At 36.9% G+C, this 18852-nt stretch overlaps 1 protein-coding gene across 1 annotated transcript in view; it reads right to left on the bottom strand.

Annotated features, from left to right (window-relative positions):
- Window positions 1–18852, bottom strand: part of LOC121863411 (peroxidasin-like) — a 180262-nt gene that overhangs the window by 38136 nt on the left and 123274 nt on the right. Inside the window, exons 12-18 of the mRNA XM_042362044.1 lie at window positions 18267–18427; window positions 9370–9485; window positions 8977–9045; window positions 8101–8169; window positions 7210–7331; window positions 1742–1835; window positions 858–1030 (exon numbers count right to left, since the gene is read on the bottom strand). Of these exons, the coding sequence (XP_042217978.1) occupies window positions 858–1030; window positions 1742–1835; window positions 7210–7331; window positions 8101–8169; window positions 8977–9045; window positions 9370–9485; window positions 18267–18427 (804 nt within the window). The remainder of the gene's footprint in view (window positions 1–857; window positions 1031–1741; window positions 1836–7209; window positions 7332–8100; window positions 8170–8976; window positions 9046–9369; window positions 9486–18266; window positions 18428–18852) is intronic.

Raw genomic sequence — 18852 nt, 5'->3', positions numbered from 1 at the left:
TAAAAAAAATAAAAAAATAAAAAAATAAATAAAAAAATAAAAAAATAGGAATCACTGACCATGTCAGTGCAGTGAAAGTGCATCTCATCAGAGGACAAACTCATCGATATCATTGGAACTTAAGACAAGACCAATAAGTTTACAAGTTTACAGTCAAATGATGGTAATTCCTCTGAGTAATATTCAAAGAAGAACACAACATTAGTAAAAATAAATAAATAAATAAAAAGATAGGTTCTTTCATAACTGTATAACATTGCCCTCATTCTGTTCACATTTTCCTATTTTAGCTCACTTTAAATGTACAACAATATTTATATTTTCTATCTTATCTCTTGAATGATTATATATTCAACTAAGAAAGGCTTAATAAGCAATATAGCACGGTACTGTTGCTATTTGCACGTTTAAAAAATGTACAGTACAGTACAGTAGCTTCCCAGTGAGAAAACACTCGCATTGCATCCTTTAGACTCCTTCCACTCAGTTCATCTGAGTTATCATGGTATACTATAGTACTACTGTACAGTACTCACTTTTGAACTTTGACCCCAAAGTGGGATATTAACTTTCATGATAGGGGCTTGCAGTTGTTTGTGAACCTGTCCAGTAACATTACTCTTCCTAAATATCATCATAAAAATTTCCCTCAACACTTCGAAAGTTAGAGAGGGAGACTGAAATACAGGATGGGAGGACAGACAAAGTGCCAACTAAATGCTTCTTTTTGGAAGCATAACTATAACCAAACAAATACCAAGTTATGTCTCTAGCTATACAGCTGTTATCTATCAGTATTTAACTAATTCCTTTCAATAATTTTGGATTTGTACAAAAGAATTTCAGTTCAAACTCACTTGTCAGGTTGAACACCATGCCTGATTCCACATGTCGCATTACAATATTCAGAGTCTGTTCTATCATTTCTGTAGCTCTCGCTATCTCCCGTCCTTCAGAAGAAGGGAAACGGAAAATACGCAGCAACTCGTGAGGATGTGGTGTACGGCTTCTGTCTCGCTGGAATAACTGGCTGGAAAGTAAAACAATGCACCATCCTAAGAGGCATAACAATAAATACTAATTACTGGTACTCTTACCCCTACAGTATATACATTAGATCAAAGGGTGTAGAATCCACAAAGAAGAATAAAATAAAAATCAGTACAGTAAAGGTAAGTTTAGGATTTCATGTCACTGTACAACACAGATATCAATTTAATAAAAGTACACCAGTTAATATTCACCATCTATGTTATCTATGAAAGGAATTGCAGCTCACACACAAGCCCCTTAACTAATATACTGTAGTTGAGAAAGACATGGAAAACTTTATCAGTACAGTAAACCCTTGATAACTCAGCAGATATGGGGCTCTGGCCTTGCCGAGTTTTCCCATATATGTCATGTACTGAATGTTTAATTAATGGCAGCCATCAAAGTTGCAGCTAGGGCCTGGGCCAGGACCCACAGACATGATGGCTACAATAGACAAGTCTCCTTGGAACCAGCGCCTGGTTATAAATGTATTTTTTTTCCATCTATATGCAAGGAGAAATTCTATTATTAGACTCTTGATTCAGAGAATGATTATGCCAACTGTGATTAAAATAAATTTAGATCCTTTTAATTTATATGCTAATGAACAGATAAACCACATTGGACAATGATACAAGGGCACTGCACAAGATCTCCTCACCCTTAGTCAAATAAAATTATTAAAGTAAGTGAAACTACAACAAACCTGATGGTATCATTGACAGCTCTGTTAACCTGATCACGAGCTTCCTCAAAACTCTGATGTAAGAACTGGTCTCCAACATGAGGTCTTGGGTCTTCTGCAAAAACACAAACAAAAATAAAAAAATAATAATAAATAATGGAATGTGAATTTATAAAAATAAGAAGTGCAAGTTTTTCTTTCATTAAGACCAAAGCTTCATTCACATACACATAGTGAAGTATAATGTAAGAAGATACAGAGAGATGACAGATAAATCATAATGTTGTGAATTCATTGACACCTGGTAATTGAGCTCATAAAAAAATGTGGAGCTCAAATATATGATGCAGATGTCCATAGATGAGACAAACACATGACCCATCAATGAGTGAAATGGTAACCTTTATTTTTCTCATATTAGTATTTCTGCGGCCACATTCTCTCGTTATGTTCCCAGACCTCTGCAAGAGCTTCGGGTGGCAGAGTGGCACTGATATGCTCTGTAGCTCTGCTCAACATAAGACTGATTAGTAGTGAATGTTTTTTTGCTCCTTTGAATTTTTGAAGGTATTAATAAACTTCATCACCAAGTTATTAGAGTTGCTGTTGTGTATCATCCAGGTCACCCAGGTACAGATAGGGAATTCATGGATGAATTTGACTTGTTTCTTGAGACTTCTCAGGAAAGAACAGATGATGGTTGATCTGTGGTGACTTTCATTAATCTGATGACAACCCGTCTCTGAAACCTTTTTCCTTTGAGTTCTTGGAAATTATCAATCTAAACAATTTTGTCAATCATGTGTTGTGTCTAACGCATCTTTCTGGACACACTCTAGACCTACTTTTGTCTCCTACTGACTATGATCGTGTATTAGACGTTGAAGTTGACCTGATCGATCCAGCAGTCTCAGACCATGCTTTGATTACATTTCTTTTAATGCCCCAAGACCCCCATCTTACAGTAAAATAATTATCTTCAAGAACTACAGAAACATTGACCAGACCAGGATTGATCAGGAAGTCAATCATTCTTTGAATTGGGTCAAGTCCTTTGATTTGTCCTCTGAGGAGATGACTAAATTACATAATGATGTCTTCCAGTTCATTTCAAACCGTTATTGTCAAGAGGTCGTGAAGAGCATTACAGTACGAGATGACTCTCCTTGGTATGACTCATATAATTGTAAATTCTCTTCATAGAGGTCATAGAAATATTAAATGAGTGGCGCAAGCAGCGAACAAACTATACTATATCAGAGTATATGACTGAGCGTAGGGATGTGTTTGTTCAACAAGGGCATGCAAAGTTGACTACTACAGAAGTCAAGTAGCCTCTTGTGGTAGTGATCAGAAAACTTTTTATGCAGTTGTGAATGGGCTGTTGAGCCAGAGGTCTGGAACTACTATGCCTTCTTTCACTTCAGATGCTCAGCTTGCCTCAGACTTTTCCTTGTTTTTTATGACAAAGATATCTTGATCATGTTTCTTAGAATGATGAATTTTTAATTGAATTTCAACCGAGTTACACCATAAAACTCACTCTTTCATCATTTTGTAATGTAGGGGTGAACAACATTCTGCACTATACCAAGGATTCAAGGAAGATTTTTCTTGTTTTGATCCTATAAATGTATCTAAGGTATCACTTGCTCATGAACATGTTGCAGCCTTTATTTGTACATCATAAAATAAATGCTTTGCAGAGGGTGAGTTTCTGTAATCTGAGAAATAGGCTTTATTGTGCCCACTTTTAAGAAACCTGGTCTTGATACTGAAAATATGTCAAATTATCATCTGGTCTCCAATCTTTCATTCTTATCAAAGATTGTAGTGTGTGCTATGCTCAATCAGTTACTTCATCTACCAAAGAGAAATAGATTGATCCCTCTGGTCCAGTCAGCCTATAGGAAGCATCATTCAGCTGAAACTGCCTTATGTAAAATTCATAATGGTTTGGTACAGTAATAAACACTTGCATGGGAAAGTCCTTCCTCTTGGTCTTGCTTGATCTCTTTGCAACCTTTGACATGGTGGATCATCATCTGTTACTTCAGGATCTCGACGTGTGATGGTTGGTGGGACCATTTCAGATCCGGTTCCTTTGCAGTTTGGAGTCCTACAGGGATCAGTTTTGGGACCACTTCTTTTACAGTCTATACCAGTAGTCTTGCATCTCTGCTGAATGCTCATGGTGTTGCCTACCATTTTTATGCTGCTGATACACAGCTTTATGCGCAAATGATAAATGTTGAGGATAATGAGATGATGATGAAATCCTTGATGTCTGATCTTAAAATTTGAGTGGCTAGGAGGGGCGACAGCACAGATGATTTTGGTTCTTTAAACTTTGGAGAAGTACAACTTGGTTCTGTCGATTCTATTTGTAATTTTGGAGTGTAATTTGACTCAAAACTCAATTTTAAAAAGCATACTGTATAACTCCAGTGATTAAGAGTTCCAACTTTCATATTTGAAATCTACTGTATATGGTATTAAACAGTTTTTGGAAAGACAGGTTTTGTGACACTATTACATTCACTTAACTTGTCTTGGGTTGACTATTCTAACTCTTTATGGGTCTGCCTACTTAATTCTTTACTGAAGAAAGTTCAGACAGTGTTGAATAGGGTTGCCAGGATTATTTATACTCACCTACTGAGGCTTCCACTACCCTATTCATGATCGAAATGCATTGACTTCCAGTTAAAGCTAGGATAGAGTTCAAACTCTGCTTAATGACTTTTAACCCCTAAGCCCAGGTTGATGTTCCGGAACATTCATCTAGGGCGCCCCGGTTGACGTTCCGGAACGCACACCTTTTCGCGCCATTGTTTGAATGCCCAGTGCAGGTTATAAGGTTCCAGCATGACTATTTGGTGGTCACGCCACACGCAGGGTAGCATTGGTGGGCTCAGTGTAGTTAGTACGCATTAGCCTGTCGCCATAAAGAGAGAGTTGTCCCTCAACCTCTCACTCTAAAAGTAGTGTAGTTGTATTGTAGTGTAGTATTACTGTTAAATAATGCTATGATTATGTTATAAATGTACTTATTTGTGGAATTATTATTCCGATAATTATTTATATGCATTACTTGCTCTACCAAACACAAAGAGACGCCAGACAGCCTAGCGACAGACTGCGTGTGTGTCGCCGAGCACTTAAGAAAAATAATGCAAATAAAATAAGTTCAAAATTAATTATTTATATAATAGGAAATAACCATTATTAGTAAATATATGCATTAAATTATTGGCCATCCTGGACACAAAGGCAAGCAGAAAATGGCCGCTAAGTGGATAGTGACCACGAGCGCTAGCCGTCGACATAAGCTGTCCCCTTATCTCCCTCACCTCTGTGGCTACAGGGAAGTTTCTAGAGGGTCAATATATAGTTTTTCTTACTTATTTTTTATTGTTTTATCATTTAAAAAGGTAATGATCGTAGAATGTGGCCGACCTACTAAATACTCTGACCATAAGTTCTGAAATGATTTTGCGTTGTAGTAGTGATCATCTCTCATGCCCTGAGGAGCCTTGAACAGTACAGGAATGTTCTTTTGCTGCCCGATCCATTTCTTATACAACTCCCAGATTGTAAAATCAGTTGCCTGTGTCACATCCCTCCGCCTGGGTCAATTCCAACTGGGGGACGGTAACAACACAACCTTGCCGCATCACGACGTTGGAGCAAGAGTCAGAAGCCACAATAACAACACTGCCATGTCTCCCTAACCTCTACCACAACACTCTAGCCTCTCCCATGAACCACCAAGGTGACGAGGGGCCTGGATCTCGCCCTGAAAGGCAGTTCACAGTGGCTCGCCCGCAGGACCTCTACCTTCCCCGGGTTCCTGCGCTTCAAGTGACCGCCTTGATCATCCCACGTCCCATAACATTCATCGCCAAGAGAAGTAGATGTTTTAGTTTGTATCTAGTTAGGATATTTATATGTTTAACTTGGGCACTGGTGTAAGGGTTGTGGTTAGAATTTGTCTTTATTATTAGTTTTTATTATTAAAAACTCTGGGACTGGTGAAGGGTTAGTGGTTAGGATCTGTCTTTATAATTAGTTATTATTGTTATTAAATAATAAAAACTCCTCCTTTGTATAATGTTCACCCTTTACCCCTGGAATCTTTATTAAATTACCTTACTTTTGTTACGAGTTGGCCTCTATGGATGGACCCGACATTAAGTTAACTAGCTAACTTTTAACACCTGCATCCATGAAGTAGCTGATTTCTGTGGAAGCCTTTAAGAAAAAAACTTAAAAACTTTCTTTTTTAAAAACTTAGGATTCTGAAGAGGATAAAGTGATAAAAAACTACAGGGTTTAGGAAATGTTACAATTTAAGGATTATGAACTGTCACCTTTTGTGACTTTTTTTGTAGTATTTTTTTTTATTCTCAGGTCCTTGACTTTGTAGTGTTTAGAATTAACATAGTAGATTCTTCTGAATAACTGGTGCTTTTAGAAAACAAAAAAATTAATAATATTATTATTATTATTGTTTTTGTTTTGAATATTATTATTACTATTATTAATGTTATTATTATTATTATTATTATAGTAATAATATTGGTCAGATTAAACAAGTGAAATATTTTCTTGATAAATTTTCCAATACAGTACCTCAAAACACACTACAGAGAGCGCTATCCTTTATGGAACTCTTTCCTAACAAAATAATTAAGTGTTAGTAAGAGATGTCACTAAGACTGAGTTGTAGAACTGGTGTACCCAGTACAGTAAAGGAAAATAGAGAATGCCTGATTGCCATCCTCAAAACTGTTTTCTAAATATCATAAAAACATAATCCCCTTCTTGGTATCATCAAATGTAAGTGCTTCAGGAACACTTATCGCAAGATGTCAATTTCTAATAACTCAAGAGTTTAATACAAGTGTGAGGACTGCCATCTGCTCCTCCCAAACTTGTCTCTATCAAGATAATAAATTATACAGAGGCTAGAGTTGTTTGCTATCTGTTAAACTTCACTACTTACTTCCAGTTAATATATTACTGAACTAAAAATAACAAGAATTGCCTCCACTGACCATGTCATCTTTACAAAATTCAGAACTTTGAAACAAATTAGGTACAGCAGTACAGTGCTGTATCACTTCCATCAATCCTGACAGGATTGATGAACCTAATCAGATTGGTGATGGTCTCGACCTCCTAAGAAATCTTGAAAAGCATAGGTAAAGTTGTCATTTGTTTTAAAATTATAAAGACCCAAAATAGGTATGATTGAGTTTGATTTCTGGAAAGAAAATATTAATCCAAAATGATTATGTCACAAAGAAGGAGTGAGGTTGGGAATGTGGAACAATATTTGTCACCACAATTTGCCTTATGAATCTCACAGACTACAGTATTCAAAGAGAAACATTTAAAACCCATATTTTATGTTATATTTTTCTGGTGAATGTAGAAAAAAGGACTAATTATCTCATCCAGACCAAAACATAGGAACACCTTACCCTGTACTGTTACTCTAGCATTGGCAGTGTCATATCCAACAGGGTTCTGGGCACTACATTCATACATCCCGGCATCATCTTGGGTTACGTTGTATACGAACAATGAACCATCACTCTCAATTCTTGGGAGAAAAATCAAATGTTAAAACACTGGATACATATGCAAGTAGACCCTCTCTTATCCTGCAACCTCGAAGGGTCATTAAACAGAAGCTTATTAATTACTGTACTGGTACAGATTGATATAAATGACTTTTTGCCCCTGGTTTGATGGTGATATTAATAAGCCGGAGTAGACTTGAAGGTAGACTGTCACATTTTTTAATAATTTGTTCTGATTATTTGTGAGCATTTTCCTGATCATTTATTTGTATGTGTTTTGTTAATATGTGTGTGTCTACACACACAAACATACAGTATATATACAATACAGGTAAAAGATATAATTGTCCTAAGGGCAAACATATCAAGGGAATATATATTTCTTTGTACACAAGTAAAAAATGAACCCCCCTCTCTGGTCAGCAAAATGTTATTAAGTGAATTCACGGTCATTTTGAGAACCTGTTCCCCCCCCTACATTCAGTAGGGTGTGGAAGTGAAGTAGAGCACTGTACAGTACACAGCAGAATGGACAATATATCTGCAGTGTGTAGAGGATGTATGTACAGTATAAAGTAGGGGGGAGGAGAGGTTGGGGTGGAAAAAAAGTAAAGAAGATAAATAGCGGCCTTAGCCACTTTACGTGGCGTGGTGACAACAGATTCCCGCTGAGTTACACTATAAAACTACAGAAACTGGTCTGACATTTTGATCCCCTACATACCTAATGATTGTTGTGATCTCTAAGAAATACACATGGAACATATTCCTAATAACATATAAGCTCACCTGTGCTTGTCATCAGTCTCCATAGTGTGACCATCTTTACGCCAGCTAATCCACAGGTCTTGAGTGGGCCATCAGCCTTTGAGTAATACAATGACTTCTTGGCCACCTAACTACCGACCACGTCTCTTGGTTTCTTCACGAATCACAGGAGCTACCTGGCAAGATGCACACACCAAATGACCGTGTGACTCTAATAAAGATAAGACCTTTGTACATTTCTGCAGTAATTAGTGAACTCATTCCCAGTACAGATACAGACCCACCGAGAAGCTGGATCTTAAAAACCAGATATTGAAACCGAGGGATATTTTCTTCAGCATCCAGGATTTAGAATTTGCTTCCACGCACTCACACACTCATTTGAATGTTTGTTTTACTTCTTAAATAACAAAATGAAGAAAACAATGTTGACTGCAAACCAAAGACTCAAAGTAACTTATGCCAGAGGCTTCACGTTGTCACATGGACCAAGTGACAAGGAGCAGCATCTGGAATAAGTTACCTCAAATCTTCAGTTTAATTTGACCCAAATTAACTTCAAAAGATATGTAAAAACAGTAATGATATATTAATGATGTAGTTAATATAAAATAAATATTATTAAGGTACTGTATTGTGCTATTTATTCAATTAGACAATAATTACAGTACTGTACAGTATAAGTATTTTTTAATTCTATACTTCTGGCACATGATGCAACTTAAAAGCTGCTGGAACACCAACAAACCCATTTAACTTGCCTTTAGGGAACCTTCAACTTCTAAATTAACCCAAATTTTCTAATTTGGAATATGTACAGTATACAGTAATGTTTTCTTTACTTTGTCATTTTAAAGTAAAACCAACATTCAACTGAGTTTATGTGTGGATGCAAACCTTGAGTGGTCTCCTGGTCGCTGGGGTAACATACTGTCATTGACTTGGGGCTGGAACTTGCTGGAAAATCTTCAAAACAAGTTCAGTGTTGATCTCAAGGATCCTGAATCTGAGGGTCTGTACCTCCACTGCATCTGGTTAAATATACATAACATATCTCTCAATGAAAAGCTTCATAATGATCTAAAGAATTATTACACTTAAAATTAAAAACTAAATATTTGTTTCTACAGTAAGAATGAAAAGTTTGTTCTTGATTCTGGCCACCCAACCTCACAGTGGGGAGCAGGGGGGTGGGATAGCCTGTAAACATCTGTTTATAATAAGTAATTCTAAACAAATCAAGTATTATGACAAGAACATAAATGATAAACTAATGTCTTTCTTATTTACCTTTTCACGAACATAAAGACTTGCTGCAGCTTCCTGCAGACCTGCAGCGTTCTGGGCACGGCAGGTGTACTCTCCTTCATCTGCAGGTTTAACATGCTGCACTCCAAGACTGATACCTGTTGATATAACCTAATGTTAACCAAAAAGAATATACAGTTGTACCCCACTTAACGCGGTCAATTGAACCCAGAGGGTCCCGCGTTAAGTGAAATCATGGATAAAGTGAACAACAGAACATATGGGATTAATTCCAATAGAAACGGCCGACCCCAAACTCCACTTTTGAAGGCACATACAGTCTCTGCGGAAGGTTAAGGCACAAATTGGGCTGTGACTTTACTTTTAGCACAAATCGTTTTACCCTCAAGATAGGGATAAATTTTGATCAGAAATATTTAGTCACAATTCTAACGGCATCTGGAACCCTTAGGCGACAGCTGTCACATAGCAGCAACCGCTCAGTCTTTGTTTAAGTTGCGTGGGTGGAGGTTATTGTACCCATGTGAGCGCCACGTGCCGTGATTTTACGCCTGAGTTACAGTGCTTTATCGTGTGATTTCTGGGTCTTTAAGATGTCCAGGAGAGTTACTAAGCGTGAGGATATTGCACAGGTGATTGGTTTATACAAGGCTAATCATAAAGTTACTGAAATAGTTGAATTAACCGGTGTGTGCCGCCGGTCAGTGTACCGATTCATCTCGGAGTTTGAGGCAAACAGCCAGGAAGAGTTGCCTACCCCTAAACCCAAGTCTGGGCGACCACGGCTTACGTCTCCTAGAACCAGGAAGGTGATTGCTAGGCAAGTTAATGCTAATCCTAAGCTCACGGCCCGGGAATTAAAGCAAGCTAACCCCGGACTCCTTGGTCACGTCTCCTTAAGGTCGGTGCAGCAGCTTCTTCATGACGATCTCGGTTATCACGCCTACCGCCCACGCCGTAAGCCCCTGCTGACTGCTGCCCAGAAGAAGAAGAGGATCACTTTTGCGAAGAAGTACAGTGTTTGGTCCCTTCAGGATTGGAGGAACGTCCTTTGGAGTGATGAAGCCACGTTTACAGTGAGTGGTTGTGGTCACGATCGGGTGTACCGCCGGCCAGACTCTGACCCGCTCGACCCCAGGTACACCGTCAAGACGGTCAAGCATCCTGATTCAGTGATGGTATGGGGTTGTTTCACTTATTACGGTGTTGGTGAGTTGGTTGTGCTTGAAAAAACATTAAAGTTAACCAGGGTGTGTACCTCGAGCTTCTCTGTGACGTTCTGCCTGACTCGTTTGAGAAAACACGCGCCGTCGTGTTCATGCAGGACGGTGCTCCCTGCCACACAGCCAAGTCGGTTACTCAGTGGTTGGAGGATTGCCAGGTTTCATATTTTAAGGACTGGCCTGGCAATTCCCCCGACATCAACCCTATTGAGAACCTTTGGGGGCTCATGAAACGTCGCCTACGTGACCTCGACACCTCGTCCGTCCCCAAGCTCACCACAGCAATTAAGCAACTGTGGGCCAATTTCACCCCACAGCACCTGCAAAACCTTGCAGACAGTGTTCCACAACGACTGAAAGAGGTGCTGAAGAGGAAGGGAAACACAACAAAATACTAAGAGGGGCGGGTGAGTGTTATTTTCATTTTTTTATTGCCTAACCATGATTTTTTTTATTTTTTCCCCATGGTGTGCCTTAACCTTCGTAGACCTTACCTATGTTGTAGTAAAATAACATCTTAATTTTATGATGGTACATGCACACAATTAATACTTAAGAGAAATGAGAAATACAGTCGCCAAGTTAATGTCCATTCAAATAATGGACTCAACTCCCTCCCTCTCACACTACACAGCCGGCTAACAGATGGTCGGTCGGTCCTCCCTCCCCCACCCCCACCACCGTCCCAAGGAGATGTGTGGGATAACCTCAAACTAAAGTTAGGAAAATATAATTGACATTGCTGGATTCCTTGTAAGACCAGGAATATTTTGAATATAAATGTCATATATTTTTGGACAAAAGATAACATAGTTACCTAGAAAAATTTTTATCTAAAATTGTAAGTTTAAAAGCAAAATATATGATGTTTATATTCAAATGATCCCAAATTATAAGAATTCCAGCAATGTAAATTATATTCTGACCGGGTAATTTGTATGAATTTTATGAGCTAAAACAAATATCTTCAGTTAATAAAAAAAATAATCTTCACGACACTATCTGTCAATCAAAGTACCCCACCTTGCCTCCCCTCTTCCAACCGCGCGGTCAGTCCCAACCCTCCCCACCCCCACCAATCCTCCTTCAGAGTTTTTAACATTTAGTATTAAATAATACCTCAGATTAAAGTTAGGATAATATAATTGACATTGCTGGATTCCTTGTAAGACCAGGAATATTTTTGAATATAAATGTCATATATTTTTGGACAAAAGATAACATAGTTACCTAGAGAAAAAATTTTATCTAAAATTGTAAGTTTAAAACAAAATATATGATGTTTATATTCAAAATGATCCTAAATTATAAGAATTCCAGCAATGTAAATTATATTCTGACGAGTAATTTGTATGAATTTTATGAGCTAAAACAAATATCTTCAGTTAATAAAAAAATAATAATTCTTCGGTAACAGATGGTCGGTTGGTCCCTCCTCCCCCCACCAACCGTCCCAAGGAGATGTGTGGGATAACCACTAAATTTTAATAAATAATACCTCAAACTAAAGTTAGGATAATATAATTGACATTGCTGGATTCCTTGTAAGACCAGGAATATTTTGAATATAAATGTCATATATTTTGGACAAAAGATACCATAGTTACTAGAGAAAATTTTATCTAAAATTGTAAGTTTAAACAAAATATATGATGTTTATATTCAAAATGATCCCAAATTATAAAATTCCAGCAATGTAAATTATGTTCTAGCCTGGTAATTTGTATGAATTTTATGAGCTAAAACAGGCAGTCAGGCAGGGTGGCGGGTGGGGCAAATCCAAAAATAGCGTCTCCGGACACTCACGGCGTATATGTGGAAAAAACCGCGTTAAGTGAAAGTTCAGCTTTGGCAAGGCACGGCGTATATCGCAGCGTTAAGTGAAGCGGCGTTAAGCGGGGTAAAACTGTACTGTACAGTCATTTATAAGATGAATAATGATGGAGACTAATTATACTTGTCGATTTTAACCTCAATGGGAATACAATTAACAGTTCAGTCTTGTTATATACTCTGACACATGAATATTAAAATCAAATAATCATTGCTATTTTTTGGCCTTGGATGAGTACAGTAAAAGGACCATTAATATCAAAGGTGTACTATAATGAGATATTTCAGTATCTTCACTCAAACCTGATAATAAAGACAATGGTACGGATGAGAAAGTAGATACTGTATTGTAATGTTTCAATCTCTCCACACTACATACTGTATTGTAATGTTTCAATCTCTCCACACTACATACTGTATTGTAATGTTTCAATCTCTCCACACTACATACTGTATTGTAATGTTTCAATCTCTCCACACTACATACTGTATTGTAATGTTTCAATCTCTCCACACTACATACTGTATTGTAATGTTTCAATCTCTCACACTACATACTGTATTGTATGTTTCAATCTCTCCACACTACATACTGTATTGTAATGTTTCAATCTCTCCACACTACATACTGTATTATGTGTTTCAATCTCTCCACACTACATACTGTATTGTAATGTTTCAATCTCCACACTACATACTGTATTAGTAATGTTTCAATCTCTCCACACTACATACTGTATTGTAATGTTTTCAATCTCTCCACACTACATACTGTATTGTAATGTTTCAATCTCTCCACACTACATACTGTATTGTATGTTTCAATCTCTCCACACTACATACTGTATTGTAATGTTTAATCTCCCACACTACATACTATTGTAATGTTTCAATCTCTCCCACACACTACTGTATTGTAATGTTTCAATCTCTCCACACTACATACTGTATTGTAATGTTCAATCTCTCCACACTACATACTGTATTGTAATGTTTCAATCTCCTCCACACTACATACTGTGTGTAATGTTTCAATCTCTCCACACTACATACTGTATTGTAATGTTTCAATCTCTCCCACACTACATACTGTATTGTAATGTTTCAATCTCTCCACACTACATACTGTATTGTAATGTTTCAATCTCTCCACACTACATACTGTATTGTAATGTTTCAATCTCTCCACTACATACTGTATTGTAATGTTTCAATCTCTCCACACTACATACTGTATTGTAATGTTTCAATCTCTCCACACTACATACTGTATTGTAATGTTTCAATCTCTCCACACTACATACTGTATTGTAATGTTTCAATCTCCACACTACATACACTGTATTGTAATGTTTCAATCTCTCCACACTACATACTGTATTGTAATGTTTCAATCTTCCACACTACATACTGTATTGTAATGTTTTCAATCTCTCCCACACTACATACTGTATTGTAATGTTTCAATCTCTCCACACTACATACTGTATTGTAATGTTTCAATCTCTCCACACTACATACTGTATTGTAATGTTTCAATCTCTCACACTACATACTGTATTGTAATGTTTCAATCTCTCCACACTACATACTGTATTGTAATGTTTCAATCTCTCCCACACTACATACTGTATTGTAATGTTTCAATCTCTCCACACTACATACTGTAATGTTTCAATCTCTCCACACTACATACTGTATTGTAATGTTTTCAATCTCTCCACTACATACTGTATTGTAATGTTTCAATCTCTCCACACTACATACTGTTTACTCTCCACCATATGTAATGTTCAATCTCTCCACTACATACTGTATTGTAATGTTTCAATCTCTCCACACTACATACTGTATTGTAATGTTTCAATCTCTCCACACTACATACTGTATTTATGTTTCAATCTCTCCACACTACATACTGTATTGTAATGTTTCAATCTCTCCACACTACATACTGTATTGTAATGTTTCAATCTCCACACTACATACTGTATTGTAATGTTTCAATCTCTCCACACTACATACTGTATTGTAATGTTTCAATCTCTCCACACTACATACTGTATTATGTGTTTCAATCTCTCACACTACATACTGTATTGTAATGTTTCAATCTCTCCACACTACATACTGTGTGTAATGTTTCAATCTCTCACACTACATACTGTATTGTAATGTTTCAATCTCTCCACACTACATACTGTGTAATGTTTCCAATCTCCACACACTACATACTGTATTGTAATGTTTCAATCTCTCCACACTGTATATGTTTCAATCTCTCACACTCATTGTTGTAATGTTTCAATCTCTCACACTACATACTGTATTGTAATGTTTCAATCTCTCCACACTACATACTGTATTGTAATGTTTCAATCTCTCCACACCATACTGTATTGTAATGTTTCAATCTCTCCACACACATACTACTGTATTGTAATGTTTCAATCTCTCCACACTACATACTGTATTGTAATGTTTCAATCTCTCCACACTACATACTGTATTGTAATGTTTCAATCTCTCCACACTACATACTGTATTGTAATGTTTCAATCTCTCCACACTACATGTATTGTAATGTTTCAATCTCTCCACACTACATACTGTATTGTAATGTTTCAATCTCTCCACACTACATACTGTTGTTTCAATCTCTCCACACTACATACTGTATTGTAATGTTTCAATCTCTCCACACTACATACTGTATTGTAATAGTTTCAAATCTCTCACACTACATACTGATTGTAATGTTTCAATCTCTCCACACTACATACTGTATTGTAATGTTTCAATCTCTCCACACTACATATACTGTATTGTAATGTTTCAATCTCTCCACACTACATACTGTATTGTAATGTTTCAATCTCTCCACACTACATACTGTATTGTAATGTTTCAATCTCTCACATACATACTGTATTGTAATGTTTCAATCTCTCACACTACATACTGTATTATGTTTCAATCTCTCACACTACATACTGTATTGTAATGTTTCAATCTCTCCACACTACATACTGTATTGTAATGTTTCAATCTCTCCACACTACATACTGTATTGTAATGTTTCAATCTCTCCACACTACATACTGTATTGTAATGTTTCAATCTCTCCACACTACATACTGTATTGTAATGTTTCAATCTCTCCACACTACATACTGTATTGTAATGTTTCAATCTCTCCACACTACATACTGTATTGTAATGTTTCAATCTCTCCACACTACATACTGTATTGTAATGTTTCAATCTCTCCACACTACATACTGTATTGTAATGTTTCAATCTCTCCACACTACATACTGTATTGTAATGTTTCAATCTCTCCACACTACATACTGTATTTGTATCTCACTATCACATTAAAGCTCCGTTACTGTGGGAAATTATTTTTTAATTTGTTTGTTTGTTGAAATTCTGTTTCATGAAACAAAAACCACAAGTGAATGTTGAGATTTAAAAAAAACACCATCTGTTGCATTTTCGGTGCAATTTTTTAAACCTAACTTCTACACTATTTACCATAAGAAAATTGCCATTTTCATACTGAATATGCAAATAAAAGAAAATGTTGTGTAATTCTCTGCCCAACTCTAACCAATGAGTAAATTTGTTACATAATAAAACTGAAGCATCTTGATACAAAATAAATAAATAAATAAATAAAAATCCAATACCTCCATCCAAATTGTCTATCTTTTCATGATATCAATAAGCATACAGTACTGATTTAGTACCATATATTTTCCCGCAAATCCATAAAAGATACAGTTTTGTACAGTGCAGTTTCTTTGTATGTACAGATCAAAGACAAAAGTAGTGTCGCGTTTTTGTCCGAAGATTAAATATAACTCGTGAAACATAATGAGAGCCGCTACCACAAGGCAGAGTGCACCAAAAGTTTAGCCCTTCGGCATATGTTTTCACCAAATTACACGACACGACTTTTGTCATTCATTGTACCTCCAAATCCCTCTCACTTAAATTTCTCAAACCAAGACACCTGCCCAACCTCTTCACCTTTCTAAACCAATTTTGTCTTCAGATAACTGACTGATCATTTTAGTTTTTAGTTTCTTTAAAATCATCTTTAAGAACAATTTACTTGCATGGCTCATTGTACTAATTGTCCAAAACTGACTGCACTCTACAGGCCCCAGTTTTTTTAGTAACAATGCAAAAGTCAACCTTTTTAAAACATCAGGGGGGAAGGTTTCCTTTGTATTATATAATTACAGTACCCTGCACATGTTTTAGTCAAACAATGAATTCCATAATGGCCCAATTGTTTTTGAATTTCTGCAGGAAGCTGATCAACCACTGCCTTCTTTCCTTTTTCAATTTCCTCACAACTGCTTAAAATCATGTTGATAAAATTAGTTTCTATAGTATCTTTATTTCCTTTTTGTTTCTCATCTCCACTCTCTCACTAGCACTGTACTGAAGTTCTTTCTTTTACTTGCCTCAAATCGAACCTCATTAGCTTTACTACTTATTAACTCGGGGAGTATTGTGGCCAAGTGAGTGTAATGTTTGTACCCTCAGTTTACCAGGTTGTGAATAGGTACTTAACTTTATACAGTAAAGTATTGTGGTTATAAAAGTGAAGATAGTTGAATGCAGTGCCAGCCTACTTGCCTCCTTATGTACCAAAGGCTCAGCAGTCAATAAATTATATCTGCACTACCCCTAATGGGTTACCAAGGCTAAGGAACCTGCCTTCACTTTTATAGAATCATTCAATTACTCTCTTTTGTTTTGTTTCTTTATCTTTTTTTCTCTTTCCTTTAATTATGTCTCCTATTATCACAATCCCAAAAATACTTTCTTTAACCTGTCAATATTCCTTCAATATACAATCGTGAATAACGTTAAAAATCCTACATTCATTTACACATTCACATCACTAAGAGGACCTTAGTGCTCTTTATGTCCTATCCAATTGCCACCACTCAACAACGAAGGCCCTGGTGCTAACACCTTTGTTACAGAGATGGCAAGCGACCGACCATTAAGCTCCACTTCTACTAACCAACATTTTTCTCCGACACATTTTCTTAAAATTTAATTTGTGATCCAATCAGTTATAGCATGATCACACTTTTTGTCCTATAAGTTTTTCCACCCTTGAATGTCATTTCTTTGAATTCATTCCAATACTGTTCTATTTAAGATCATAAGAAAATAAAGAAGTCTGCAATAGGCCGGCTGGCCTGTTGCATGGCAGCTCCTGTCTAGAGTTACTACCACTCTCTATCATCCATGAATCTATCCAGCCTCCTTTTAAAACTTTCCAGCATTCCAGCACTTACTACAAAGATGCTAAGCTTATTCCACTCGTCCACCACCCTATTTGTGAACCAGTTCCTTCCTATCTCCCTCCTAAACTTATCCAACTTAAATCCGTTGCTACGAGTCCTATCCTGCTCGGATATTATAAGAACTTTATCTATATCTCCTCTATTGATTCCTTTCACCCACTTAAATACTTCTATCATATCTCCTGGCACTCTTTGTCTTTCTAGGGAATGCAAGTTTAGTTTCTTTAATCTATCTTGATATGGAAGGTTTCTAAGTCCCATCTTGAGAGTGAGGTCACCATAACTCACCATGTAGGAAGATAGTGAGGTCACCAACTCACCATGTAGGAAGATAGTGGGGTCACCATAACTCACCATGTAGGAAGATAATTGAGGTCACCATTACTCACCATGTAGGAAGATAGTGAGGTCACCATAACTCACCATGTAGGGAGATAGTGAGGCAACCATATCTCACCATGTAGGATGCTAGTAAGGTCACCATATCTCACCATGTAGGACGATAGTGAGGTCACCGCAAACTCACCATGTAGGGAGATAGTGAGGCCACCAAATGGCACAACAGGTTGACCATCTTTGAACCAAGAGATGATGGGTGGGGAACTCCATCAGCCCGACATGTGAAGTGGATACTTGAGCCTGGACTGGCGTACAGGTCATCAGGTTCCACTAACAGCTTTGGTGCAACTGGCAAAAGAAATTAAACAGAAATTTTATAACCAGGGAAAGCAAAATGAAACAGGTCAGTTATACAGTAGAATACAGCAAAATAGTGTTTCCATTGATAGATATATAATTATTCACCATTTTAGCATTATTCTGGTTATAATCTTATATGGTTTATATATAAAATGGAGAGGGAAGGGACCAGACCATGGATGGCTGGGGTGAAGGACACTTTAAAATTGGGGAGAATATATATCCAGGATGAAGCAGTATGGTGCCGACTGATATTGTTGGGGGGAGTATGTGCTGGTTATGGGTTATTTAAGGTTATGTGAAGTGACAGGTAAACCAGGAGGATATACCCTGTATACAGTAGGGCCTTATTGTGGAGGTACAGTTATCTACCTCATTAGTATAGCAATTTATTAAAACAGTAAGACTGATTC

Source organism: Homarus americanus, unplaced genomic scaffold, assembly GCF_018991925.1.
Source record: "Homarus americanus isolate GMGI-L3 unplaced genomic scaffold, GMGI_Hamer_2.0 scaffold40248, whole genome shotgun sequence".
In the NCBI taxonomy this organism is placed as follows: Eukaryota; Metazoa; Arthropoda; class Malacostraca; order Decapoda; family Nephropidae; genus Homarus; species Homarus americanus.
Note: the sequence above shows the minus strand (reverse complement) of the source record. Positions and strands in the feature narration are given on the sequence as shown.